At 46.3% G+C, this 13,726-nt stretch overlaps 2 protein-coding genes across 2 annotated transcripts in view; one reads left to right on the top strand and one right to left on the bottom strand.

Moving 5' to 3' along the window:
* The window catches only part of esr1 (estrogen receptor 1), a 17,361-nt gene extending 14,887 nt beyond the window's left edge, over nt 1-2,474 (top strand). The window contains 3 exon segments of the mRNA XM_077017737.1: nt 394-527; nt 927-1,110; nt 2,037-2,474. Coding sequence (XP_076873852.1) covers nt 394-527; nt 927-1,110; nt 2,037-2,373 — 655 coding nt within the window. The 3' untranslated portion in view covers nt 2,374-2,474.
* A 978-nt stretch (nt 2,475-3,452) lies between these two features.
* The window catches only part of syne1a (spectrin repeat containing, nuclear envelope 1a), a 123,783-nt gene continuing 113,509 nt past the window's right edge, over nt 3,453-13,726 (bottom strand). The window contains 16 exon segments of the mRNA XM_077017736.1: nt 3,453-4,462; nt 5,765-5,823; nt 6,416-6,508; nt 6,710-6,922; nt 7,095-7,223; nt 7,705-7,905; nt 8,324-8,535; nt 10,028-10,154; nt 10,357-10,415; nt 10,960-11,028; nt 11,250-11,544; nt 11,701-11,892; nt 11,987-12,124; nt 12,217-12,399; nt 12,942-13,092; nt 13,368-13,555. Of these exon segments, the coding sequence (XP_076873851.1) occupies nt 4,201-4,462; nt 5,765-5,823; nt 6,416-6,508; nt 6,710-6,922; nt 7,095-7,223; nt 7,705-7,905; nt 8,324-8,535; nt 10,028-10,154; nt 10,357-10,415; nt 10,960-11,028; nt 11,250-11,544; nt 11,701-11,892; nt 11,987-12,124; nt 12,217-12,399; nt 12,942-13,092; nt 13,368-13,555 (2,571 nt within the window). The 3' untranslated portion in view covers nt 3,453-4,200.

A 13,726-nucleotide genomic window follows, 5' to 3' on the forward strand; every position in this document is an offset into this window, starting at 1 on the left:
AGAGAGAGAAGGCGGCAGGGACGCGGGGAGAGAGAGCAGACGGCTATTCCAGGGTGCAAATTTGATCACAGCACTATGATGGGTCATTGTGATAGAACTTCTTCTCCTGCAACCCTCTAAAGGTGCTAACTTCATGAATACGCTGGCCTAGAAATGTACACAGGCAGACAGACGTTGCTGCCAGTAACTCAGTAATTGGCTGAAAGATGTAGTGGCTGTCAACGCTACCTAGTGTTTGGGGGATTTAGGAGTGGCTTGAATTGCTAGCCACTTGAGTTAGCTTGAAATGCTAATTAAACGGAATGGGTGAAGGCAACGGTGGAGTGCGCAGTCGCCCCGCGGTGGGGCTGCCGTCGTGGGCACTGTTCTCATAGTGCGCCTCCCGCCCTGCAGGAGTGAAGGGGAGTGTGTGGAGGGCATGGCTGAGATATTCGACATGCTCCTGGCCACTGTGGCTCGCTTCCGCACCCTCAAACTCAAGTCCGAGGAGTTTGTGTGTCTGAAAGCCATCATATTGCTCAACTCTGGTGAGTACTTCTCAGGACAAGAAGTGGGGGGGGGGGTAGATTTAAAAAATAATAGGCTTTTCCCGCCTGTGGAGTGAGAGCTCGCGCAGAAGTGCTTTCATATATCTGCAGTTGAGGTACAAGGGATGTAACTACATAACATTACCTTCGGCCTTAAAAGAGCTCAACTTTTGTTCTGTGACTCGCTGGCCCAGTTGCCAAAAATTAGCACGTCTTCAGTTACAGTTTCCTATTATTCGTCGATTAACGTGTTAATTAGCATTGCACTGTATGTTGAAGATGATGCCCACCACAACCAACAAGCAGGCAGCTTTCTCTGATGTCATTCAGTGTAGCAATCGCCTTCTTTCTGTCTCTCTGTCTTCCTCCCACTCTGTCTGTCTGTCTTCATGCGACTAGGGGCGTTCTCGTTCTGCTCCACGCCTGTCGAGCCCCTCAGGGACGGCTTCATGGTGCAGTGCATGCTGGACAATATCACGGACACGCTCACGCACTACATCAGCCAATCAGGCGCGCCGCCACAGCTCCAGTGTCGCCGGCAGGCGCAGCTGCTTCTCTTGCTCTCTCACATCAGACATATGAGGTGAGGAGTGTGCATTCAAACACTCATACACTCAAACACTCAATCACTCATACACACAAACTCATACACTCAAACACTCATACACACAAACACTCATACACACAAACACACATACACACAATCACTCATACACACAAACAAACACTCATACACACATACACACAAACACTCACACTCAAACACTCAAACACTCATACACTCAAACACTCATACACTCAAACACTCATACACTCAAACATTCATACACACAAACACTCATACAAACACTCATACTCTCAAACAAACACACACACTCATACACTCAAACACTTACACTCATACACGCATACACTCAAACACTCATACACACAAACACTCACTCATACAAACACTCACTCAGACGAACACTCATACAAACACTCATACTCTCAAACAAACACACACACTCATACACTCAAACACTTACACTCATACACGCATACACTCACTCATACACACAAACACTCACTCATACAAACACTCACTCATACAAACACACATACACACAAACACTCATACACTCAAACACACATACACACAAACACTCATACACTCAATCAAACACTCATACACTCAAACCATCAAACACTCATACACCAGCTGCTGCCTAGAACGACCTTTAAAACATTCCACTTATTTGTCTCTTGCCCACATAGTCTTAAAACCATCAGCAGAATTTGTATTTTATGCAGAACTTCACATCTTTTAAATATTTTATGCCGGTATAGACATAAAAGATAATGGTTGGAGGTTCACAGATGGAAAGAAAAGACTTTATGACTTCATTTTTGCTTGTGTCGAGCTCTTCAGCGGCAGTGAGCATGAAGAACAGCTGTGCTAACTCATTCACTCTCCAGAGTTCCTTCATTTTCACCACAACGTATTCGCATCTCTCTGTGCACCTCTAGCAACAAAGGGATGGAACACTTGTACAGCATGAAGTGCAAGAACAAAGTCCAGCTGTACGACCTCCTGCTGGAGATGCTGGACGCACATCGGCTCCACTCCCTGAGCAAAGGCTCCCGTGACTGGGCACCAGACGAGATGGCGTCTCCTTCTGCCACCAGCACCACCAGCAGCGCCGTCAACACCCCCATCACTACCAGTACTGACAGCGCCGACCCCGCCAGCCACAGCAGTGGTAGCCTTTCCACGTGCCCGGGAGTGTTGCACCTCAACACAGCCCGATCCGACCAAAGCCCTGGGCAGAGTACCAGCCTACCTGGTTGTGCATCTGTGGACTGAGAGGCTATCATGTGAACTGGAGAACTGGAGTTGACTCTGACTTGGTAAAAAAAAAAAAAACAAAAAAAGTAAATTCTATAATTCTAAAAATTATATGTATATGAGAGAGAGAGAGAGAGAGAGAGAGACACTTTATTAGATCTCCTCATTTCCTCCTCTTCTCTTGGCAATCTGGACCCAGCTGTCGTGTGGTTCTTCACACGGTGCGACCCTAAAGCCACTCGGAGCAGCAGCAGGGTCTCAGCACGGATCAGCTGCTCATGACTGCATACGACCCAGAGACCGAAAGAGCACGCAGTGAAAAAAATCATTTAATCCAAAACCAAAAGGAATGTACATCTGCTCAGAGCTGCGTCCTTACAGGTCCTGAATGTCCCAAATCGTTGACTTACAAACAGAAAATGTGCCTATCCTCAGATTAAACTTGGAACAAAAGAGCAAAATCTGAATCTCAAAAAATAAAATAAATGAATAACCAGCTCAAAAAAGCGAAGTCAGTTCAATCATTTCAGAGCAGTTTTGTATTTAGCCAGGCTTCGGAAAAGAGTTCATGCTCAGTTTTGGGGGTTTCAGTCAGCACACTCACTGAATGCTACCATTACGTGTTTCAGTGTCTCAGTTTAATTGTGTGTGCTGCACATCATACAGAGTGTCAGAATAAGGCTTTAAATGTGAAATGAAAAACCCTTATGTAATCCCACGCCTGCAAAGGTGCCATGTTTGTTCCTCTTCACACCTATTGTAATGAGTAATGTACTGAAGAACTCTGCCTTACAACCAACCACATTCATTTTTGTCTCTAATTTATGGCCATAATGACCGAGGTATGACGTGTGAACAGTTTTTTTGCTGCGATATACTCAATAATGAGTATACTGCATATATTAGCTCAAGTGTTGGATTGAGACCTCATGACTAGCTGGCTATCTATTATCATTTGTATATTGTGCCTTTATAGATTAATTTATAATACTATAAATATGCAATTGATGAACATGATTTGGGGACAAATTGATTGTTTATACGGGCACTAAATAAAATTAGTAAAGAAACAAAAATGAGACAAAGAGAAGTAAGAGTAATATTTTGTATATATTAAATGGAAAGACATTTTTTACTGTCAGCATTAGCAAACTGTACATACATAAATAAGCACTGACAATTTTATAATTATTTGTATACATTTTAACCACCTATTGAGCTAGCCTGTCAAGCAAGTTGCCTTTATGTATATATATATATATATATATATATATATATAAGCTTATGCCTTCCATAGACCAGCAACACTGTCTCAGATTGGTGCATTTAAAAAACAAATTCATTAACCGCATGCCATAATAAAAATGTAATGAAATAAAAAATAAAACCTTCATATCTAGAGATCTTTAGATTTATTACAATCATTTTAGGTGAAGATAATGTGTTTTAATCTTAAATAAAACTGTAAAATGAAAATAAATTTCTAGACTAAGCAAACAATTGGCCATTTTGGTGGCTGGTTTAAGTGCAGTACCTTGAATTAAGCTCCGGTCAGTGCTACATGATACATCAGACTCAACTCTACTTCTTTGCCCCCATTTCCTGAGGATTACCAGAGAATGGTTTGCTGATTTCGCTCCTACAGTTCAGGCCCAACATTAGGAGATCCTCAATACACTTTAATTGCAATTAATAATTTACTACTAATAAAAAATAAAATAAAATAGCAGCGGTATTTATCTTTACAAGGGTAATAAACTTTGGCTAACAGTCGTTCTACTTTATATTTATGTCTTATATTTCATCGTATCCTGAATAAAGTCTGGATGTGCCGCTAAGGCGGGCTCATATGGGCGGGGGGCCGTGGGTGTAGCGCAGCATGGGGTGGAAGGAGCGGGCAAAGTTGTTGGCGTGCGCGCAGCTGTAGTCTTCCTCAGTCATAGGCACCAGACAGGCCAGGCCCACTATGAGCAGCAGCAGGAGCTGCAGAGGCAGGGCAGCGCGCAGGACTCGCAGGAGGAAGGGTTGGGGGCGGCCGGCAGCACCGCCACCTTGTGGAGCGGAGGAACCAGAGCGAGAGGAAGCGCTGGCAGAGTCCCGGCGACACCTGGGTGAGAGACGGGGGGATGGGGGGGGGGGGGGGGGGGGGGGGGCATGTCAGTCCGTTCCCGCACACACATGACACACACAAGCTGCAGTCGTGACGCTTAAACATGGCTTACAAAAAAAAAAAAAAAAACATGTTGCGACGCCTTAACACATTAATGTGCATCTTGTAAATGGTTATTGGATTTGTTACTTTTCTTACATCTGCTTTATTTCCCTCCACTAAGAGGAGACAGAGGAGCGGTCCACAGTGTGTCCGCTATGTGAAGGTTCAATGTCATGGCTAATTCCAGCCAGACAGTGGAACGCTAACAATCCACTTTTCTGTAGTTAAGCTACAAGTGAAAAGAACACCATGTTCTCCTGACCTCAGCCATGTGGAAGGAGGCCGGTAAACCCTCCAACTTCCACTCTCGCTTAAAGCTGTAGGAGACGTTTCATTACAGAACAACATTCATTGTCTGAGCCACTTCACTGATGCCTTTCTAATCCTGAAACGCTTTCAGTTGATTGAATTGGATTTATAGGTACTTTATCAGAAACTAACTATTTAAGGTAATTATTAAGCATACTAAACATGGTAATGGATACATATTGCAGAGTTTTACATTTTAACACACATATTTGTATATATTTGAACATACATGTACATGTGTTCTGTGTAAATTTCTGAAAATTGTAATACGTTATGCACACCGTTACAGCTTGTGTGTAATAAGGGTTTTTGGACTGCTTATAGACAGATGTACTGATTCTAATTCAAAGTGTTGCGATTAAAGTGGAAACCAAACAGATGCCATGAAGCACTGTTTGCACAGACCAACCAAGCTGCACAAACAATCGGAGCAACACGACAAATGAAAACGACGAACACAAAGTAGTTGTTTAAAAGATTAAATAACTATTCCAATATAATGTTTCATGCGACTTCTAGAATGGAGAGAGATGATGGACCACTACAGGGACAAAGGATTTTAAACAGGGCAACTGGGTTTAGAAATGCAGGACCTCTAGTGGTCAGTGTTTGCCTTAGCTTGTGTTTCATGTCTTCTGCTGTTGAATGAGTTGTCTTTATAGAACACTATACTATGTAATGCTGTGGCCTCCAGGACTGGAGTTGACTAGCCCTGCATTGGCTCCAATACAGCGATTTGGCCTTTGAACTGTAAAGGATTTCTGGCTCTGACATCAGAGGGTCCAACACTGATCTAAGGATGCCTTCATCAGTTTCTTATGATCAGGTGTGTTCAATCTGGAGTTCCATCGTCTCTCCCCGCTGTTCTAGAGTCCAGGAGAGTGGTACCTGCGATGCAGGAGGCTGGCCGAGGATCCGGGTTCTGATACAATACATTTGCCCCGTAGCTGTTGTGCAATGAGCAAAAGGGAGGGGAGGGGTAAAAGAAAGGAAGAAATGTTTCAGTCCAAGCAAATAAAGACAAAGCTTGTGGTCACAAGCAGAGGCATATATAGCCAGGCCATCAGGTCATCGGTACCAACGAAAGCAAAAGGCAGCAGCAAAGTAATCCAGCGCAATGGTAAAAGCATTAAAGCAAGAAACCTGGCTTTCCAGAGCAGACACAATTCCAGGGAATTACTCGTTTCGTTTGCGTGACGTCTGAGGTGTAAAGCCAGTATTTCTTGTACATTTCTGTTTTCACACAATCATTACGCGATGGCCGCAAACAAAAAGGTTTACGCAAGCCAAAGTATTTCGGTATGGACAAACACGAAACGTCTGTGCTCCGTAAGCATTGCGGTTTGTGACCCATGTGAATTTCCCCAATTTTGACCTTAACTTTCAAATGAATAATTTTTTATCATTAAAAATCAAGAGTCCAGTTTCCCTGGGTTATGGTCTTACCACCTTATCCAAAACGTATGTCAAGAGCAGGGGGGGGGAGACGGTTACAGCATGCCACAACCAATAAGAGTGAACAGGGAGGAGCTTCATTACCGACTGATGCGGAACCGGCACGCTGACCACAGACACCGGACTGGCGGACCCCGAAGTATCGACATCATCGCCGGTCGACCATGAGCGCATGTCCTGGGCAGGAACGAGGTTCAGAGTCAGCACAACAGTAGGCCCTTTTCACCTGAATTAAGCTAAAGGCCGAAAAGTGAAGCTCGGTCCTTGTACGCAGCAGCGTGGTTTATACGGTTTTACTATCAAAACACACTCCTGACTAAGCATTTATAGAGAATCAAGAATTTCATTTCGGGTCACGTTTCACTTCCCGGGCCTGACCTGCGTGCCCCCACATGCGTGGAGTTCCTTCTGGAGCAGCTGCAGGTCGGAGGCCACGGCCCTGAGGAGCAGACGGAGGCGGTTCCCGATGACGTGCACCCTCTCCTGGGCTTCCAGGCACTCGCTGCCCTGCGCCTGCACCAGGAGCTGCACGGAGAGCTCCTGCAGGCCGCTCGCCCTCTGCTCCGACTCACGTAGCTCCTGCTGGATTTGCTGGATTTGCGGACAGAGAAAGCGCGTTAGTCCCAGGGAGATCCTGCATGACATTTTTAACAGGGTCCAGCTTCTTTTCCTGGGTGAGCTGGAGGTGATGTGCCATTGCGCTCTGATTGAGAGGTGGTCCATTGCACTGGTGTGAAGGTGATATAAAAACGTGCACACACACCTTTAGTGCTCTGTAATGGGCTTGCAACGTGTGCTGGTCCAGTGCCTTTGTGATGGGGACGAGTTCGTTCCTTCTGCGGTCTATGTTCTCCAGCCAGAGTAGAAGGCCGTGACTCAGTTCATGAAACTCCTACAGGGGCAAGTGTAGTATTGGACTAAAGCACAGCACAGTACTGGACTACATCATAGCACAGTACTGGACTACATCACAGCACTAAAACAGGACGGAACTGGACTGAAATAATACGGTGTTAGACTAAAACACAGCACTAATATAGCACAATACTGGTCTAACACAGCACAGTACTGGACTAAAACAGTCAAACCTTGAGGTTATGGATCTAAACCTCTGTTCACAAGATATCAGCTTTATAAAAGATACATAAAATGGTGATTATGGGAATAGTGCTTTGTGTGCATTTTGTTGTGTTATTGTTTATTTATGTGCCCTCAAGTTCTATTCATTGAAATATACTTCAGATTCAGTTTCTTGGGATGCCTAAAAGCTTTGTACAGTACTGTACATGTAAATAAATACATGTGGGACAAGAAATAAACAACCCCCCTCCCCCCCCTCCACTTTTTAATCAAGTGAATGAGCATGTATCCACCTGGCACTGCATCAGAGAGTCCTGTAGCGTTCCCCTCCACTGCTGCAGGGCCTTGCCCAGTCGATCCCAACGTGAGTTCATCTCCTTCAGTCTGCTTCTCAGCTGCCTGCTCTCCTCCGAGTCTGATTGTAGGAGGCCAGCACTGCTCAAGTTGATGGACAGGACTTTGGACTTATAGGCATCCATTACCCTCTGAAGCTCCTATTGGGAATCAAGAGTGTACACGACGGGTAAATTTAGTGAACTGTCAGAGAGTGTTTAGGATAACACTCCAGTTACTATATCCAACCACTGATGTGTTCATAAAGTTCTTAAATTATATGAACTGAGGTAAAATATAGAGTGTATTTGTGTTTAGAGTAACTCTCCTAGGCTGAAGGTCTCAACTCTACACTAGATTTCTGATTTTAGACTAGTTTAATTTTGGAATTCTGTGATCACTGCTAGCTAAATTCTCTGAAACTGGAGACACGTGAACAGTAGTCACTTTGTTGTGACTCTGTGTCATATTACAAACGCATTTTCCAGTAATCATTGTGCCATTAATAGTGTGCATGAGAAAACAGACATCCACAGAATTATACCAGACATAAGCAAACGCACACAGATGTGGTCATACCTTCAACTTCTTGATTGTCTGCTCAATGGTGTGGATATTTGTGCTCAGGTCTTTCCCCCTTAGCGCAGACAACTCTTGTTCTCTCTGGATAAGCCACGTCTCCATAGCATCCAGTTCAGAGTTGAGCTGTTGCCATAGCAGCAGGTCTTCACTGTGACTGTGATCTAAACTGCTGGGCTGAGCCTGGATCAGTTCCCAGCGCTCAATCACACCTACAGGACCATTAATTACAATTCAGTACAAGAACATCTCTGCACGTCTTAACCCAAGTTCCTCAAAACACAGATTAGCTCTTTATCCCAGAGTTGTACAGTTCAATTCTTAAACTGGTGCTCTGCATCTGTGTTAGTGTACAGTTCACTAACCTGTGCTCTGCATCTCTGTGTTGGTGTACAGTTCACTAACCTGTGCTCAACATCTCTGTTAGTGTACAGCTCACTAACCTGTGCTCTGCGTCTCTGTGTTGGTGTACAGTTCACTAACCTGTGCTCTGCATCTCTGTGTTAGTGTACAGTTCACTAACCTGTGCTCTGCATCTCTGTGTTAGTGTACAGTTCACTAACCTGTGCTCTGCATCTCTGTGTTAGTGTACAGTTCACTAACCTGTGCTCTGCATCTCTGTGTTAGTGTACAGTTCACTAACCTGTGCTCTGCATCTCTGTGTTAGTGTACAGTTCACTAACCTGTGCTCATCTCTGTTAGTGTACAGCTCACTAACCTGTGCTCAACATTTCTGTTAGTGTACAGTTCTCTAACCTGTGCTCTGCATCTCTGTGTTAGTGTACAGTTCACTAACCTGTGCTCTGCATCTCTGTGTTAGTGTACAGTTCACTAACCTGTGCTCTGCATCTCTGTGTTAGTGTACAGTTCACTAACCTGTGCTCTGCATCTCTCTGTTAGTGTACAACTCACTAACCTGTGCTCAACATCTCTGTTAGTGTACAATTCGGTAACCTGTGCTCTGCATCTCTGTGTTGGTGTATAGTTCACTAACCTGTGCTCAACATTTCTGTTAGTGTACAGTTCTCTAACCTGTGCTCTGCATCTCTGTGTTAGTGTACAGTTCACTAACCTGTGCTCTGCATCTCTGTGTTAGTGTACAGTTCACTAACCTGTGCTCTGCATCTCTGTGTTAGTGTACAGTTCACTAACCTGTGCTCTGCATCTCTGTTAGTGTACAACTCACTAACCTGTGCTCAACATCTCTGTTAGTGTACAATTCGGTAACCTGTGCTCTGCATCTCTGTGTTGGTGTATAGTTCACTAACCTGTGCTCTGCATCTCTGTGTTAATGTATAGTTCACTAACCTGTGCTCTGCGTCTGTGTTAGTGTACAGTTTTCTAACCTGTGCTTTGCATCTCTGTGTTAGTGTACAGTTCTCTAACCTGTGCTCTGCGTCTCTGTGTTAGTGTACAGTTCACTAATGTGTGCTCTGCATCTTTGTGTTAGTGTACAGTTCACTACCCTGTGCTCTGCATTTCTGTTAGTGTACAGTTCTCTAACCTGTGCTCTGCATCTCTGTGTTAGTGTACAGTTCACTAACCTGTGCTCTATGTCTCTGTGTTGGTGTACAGTTCACTAACCTGTGCTCTGCATCTATGTGTTGGTGTACAGTTCACTAACCTGTGCTCTGCATCTATGTGTTAGTGTACAGTTCACTAACCTGTGCTCTGCATCTATGTGTTGGTGTACAGTTCTCTAACCTGTGCTCTGCGTCTCTGTGTTGACGGGGTTGCTGAGTCCTGGGGGGTCATCCTCGTCCTCCTCCAGCTCTCCCTCTGCTCTCTTCAGAGCATCGATACTGCCGCGACAGTCTCCCATCAACCGCATCTACACACACACACACACACACACTTCAGTTACCTTTCGTAGAAGTTACTTAAGAAGTTTTCATAAACAAGATAAATTTATTTCCACTCCGAATAAATGACTAAATTTTTCCTAGATACATCATTGCAACCGAAACAGCGCTACTCTTCTCGCTCAACATCTGTCTGTAACGGCCTTGGGCATTACAGAGGGAATCACTTACATAACCCAAGTAAGAGGTGCCAGGGCCATGGGAGTCCAGGACTCGATGAGACGTCTCACCTAGGGGACACATTGTGGAGGAGGTTACCATAGTGGACAGAAGGTCTACACACAACACCCTGAGCTGAAGGAGAGGACAGCAAGGAGCATGCAGAATCATCTGGACCGGTTACCCGGCCCGTCCCATTTAGCCTCATCTATGATACTTATGGATGCAGATTAGGTACATTTCACTTGACAGAACTGCACAATTCGCTCGACGGAGCTGCATAATCACGTAAAACGGTAACCGTGGCGTAAACAGTATTAATACCACTGTTTCAGTGCGAGAATGAAGTGAGGGTGGGTTTCTACAGCAAAGCCATGCAACGGTGCCACCCGCACACACATCGACCCAGCTAAGGAGCAGCGAAACTCCCAAGAGGTCTGGGCACCATGTCCACATGCAGTCTCCCTAGTCGAACAGACGCAGACGGGATTCTGGTTTTGGTTGTTACGGCACAGTGTTGGTGTTACGGGGGAAGGACGACGGGACGTGACGATTAACAGGGCAGCGTGCTGTGGTGCGGGACGTTAATGTAGCATGCCCTGACCGGTTGCCTACCAGAGGAAGACCTCAGTGTGTTTTCTGTCAGTTTTATATAAGCCTCGGGGCTCTCAGGAATCACTACGTCTGTGAAGAGAAGGACATACAACAGAACATTCCAGAAATTCACTTGAAAGATAAAGATGTACCATGAAAGTACCATGGGAGAAAGTACCATGGGAGAATTTGCATTGTGCAAACTGAACAATTACATCTCACATCTACATACAGATACACTCTTAGAAAGCGTATACACATACACATGTATGCACGCACACACACACACACACACACACACACACACACACCTGTGAGAGCTGCAGTCGTGCTGCATAAAATGCCTTCATCTTCTTCTCTCCCTTGACCCCTCTTCTGGGATGAGATGGTATGACCCATGGGCTCCAGGTCATAATCGTGATCCCACTCCAGGGGAATGGAGTCTACGCTGGCAGGGGTGTCCCGGCCTGAGCCATTGGCACGAAGAGGTGTGGTGGTCACAGAGGGAGGTCTGCTGTTACTGCTTCCTTCCTCCCACTGGAGATCAGAGAGGTCGCCTTCCAGGTCAAACTCCCGGTCTGAACCCTCGTACTCATCATCAGTAAACTTGGAGCGACAAAGAAACCGAATCACGTGTTTATACAAGGCAAACAAACATTTTTTCTCTGACTTGATTAGATTAGAAAGAAGTATGCATGTTTGTGTGTGTGTGTGTGTGTGTGTGTGTGTGTTCCCATCCATGTATGCGCGTGTGTATCTTACCGGCAGGCGCGTGAGTTTCCTGTAGTAGCGTTCCACGCGGCCGAACACCTCCCTGCAGTACCTCTGTAGCTCGTCCAGCTCCTCCTCTATGACGGCAGCGTCCAGCGGTTCACTCTTCTCCATCAGAGCCTCGCCCTGGTTGAACACGCTGGCCATTTTCCCAGAATTCAGCTCAATTTCGTGCTGGAACGCCTGCCGTGAAGCAGTCGACAGCGTTGAAGCGGACGCCCTCTCCGGGACTCTCCCACCCCGAGGTACCGGCCCCACGAACAGACACGGCTCTCACCCTCAGCTGCTTGGTCTTGGCCTGGACGTCGCACTCGGAGAAGTGCTCTATGTTGGTCAGCTGCAGGTCCATCTCAGTGAGCCACACGAGGATGCTGTCCCTGGCCGTCTCGAACTCCTCACGCTGGCAGATGAAGTGCTGAGCGAGGAGGAGATTGACCAGTCACACGATGTTTCAGCATGAACTTTCACCTTTGACACCCTAACACTGGGGGGCTGTGATGTGGACACCTTTAGCCTGCGCAAGATGGCGCCAACCCTCCTCTGCAGCGTGTCCCAGCGCCGGTTCCCATCATGCACCATTTGGCGTAGCTGGCAGGACGAGTCGGTGCGGTTCTCGCGGGCCAGTCGCCGGTACTGCTTGTTGATGAGCTCCAGCTGGGTCAGGCACTCCTGGACCTGCCTCTGAAACGCCTGCACACGCCACCACACAACGACGTCAGCAACAGTTCACGGACTGCTTCAAAGGACAGCTGGAGGCGAATGATTGGTTGAAGTGCTAGTTTAAAAAAAAATTTTATAGGAAGTATTGCGACTATTGTTTAGGGAGTGCTAATTTACTTGCATACATTTGCCTTCTCTAAAACAGTTGCTAAATGAGACAGTTGCTGTTGACAGTTGCTGTTGACAGTGAGCTTGACGTGCAGGGATGTCTGTACCGACCCACTGTCTGCTCAGAGGAATGCGAACATGCAAATGGCGGAAACATGACACCGCTCAGGAGAATCTGATGGCTGTTACTTGATCTTTCACTCTCTGCACAAATGGCCTCTTTCTCCCTTACTCTCTCCCACTCACTCAGCCAATTAGATTTTCCCTAAGAATTGTCTATTCTATTGTGAGCCGTCAGGCAATAGTATAAACAAATATCCTCACTCTCAGCTCTACAAACATGAGCACAGGTTAGAGATATCCAGTTTTGATATGCTGGAGAAACAAAAAATCAACCGTTTTACCTCAAACTTCTTGAGCTCCTCCTTGGCGACGGTGTAGAGAACGCCGGATGAGTTGGGCAGGGCTGCCGTCCTCTCAGACGCTTTCAGCCAGTCCTCGAAGCGCGAGTAGTCGTCCAGAAACTTCTGCCAAAGCCTCCACGTCTCCTCGATCCTGCACACACCGCCCTGTTATCTCCAGAAGCTCATCCCCATAAGAGCCATCTACAGAAGCTCGTCTACGGAGGTTATCTTCAGAGTTATCTACAGAAGATAACTGGAGTTATATAGCTTCACTCGATAGCTTAACAATATAAGCTGACAAATATAAGTGACAATCTTTACTTGGCCAGTAACAGAACGACCACACACACACACACACACACACACACACACGCACGCACGCACGCACGCACGCACGCACGCACGCACGCACGCGCAGACACCCACTTGAGCCTGCGCTCCATGGCGACCGCGCAGATGTTTCTCCAGCGGCGGTCCAGGCCGCGCGTGGCCTGCTGGATGGAGTCGCACTCCGTCTCCGTAGCACAGGCGTCACAGTCGTGTAGTAGCACCTCACACAGGTTCAGGACGGACGCCACGCCGGTGCTGTGCTTCTCAATGTCCCGCTGCAGGTCCTGTAGGGGCACACAGGCTCTTTCACTCCCAGAGTTTTCACACCGCCATCGACGGGTCTGTACATACACTGAAGCGCTAAACGTGGGTCACATCCAGACCGTTGGTGGGTGAAAACACACGGGTGAGATAAAGATGGCGGCTTGTAGGTCAGGCCCAGCTGGTCTTATTTA

The sequence above is a fragment of the Brachyhypopomus gauderio genome, chromosome 9 (genome assembly GCF_052324685.1).
Source record: "Brachyhypopomus gauderio isolate BG-103 chromosome 9, BGAUD_0.2, whole genome shotgun sequence".
Lineage (NCBI taxonomy): Eukaryota > Metazoa > Chordata > Actinopteri > Gymnotiformes > Hypopomidae > Brachyhypopomus > Brachyhypopomus gauderio.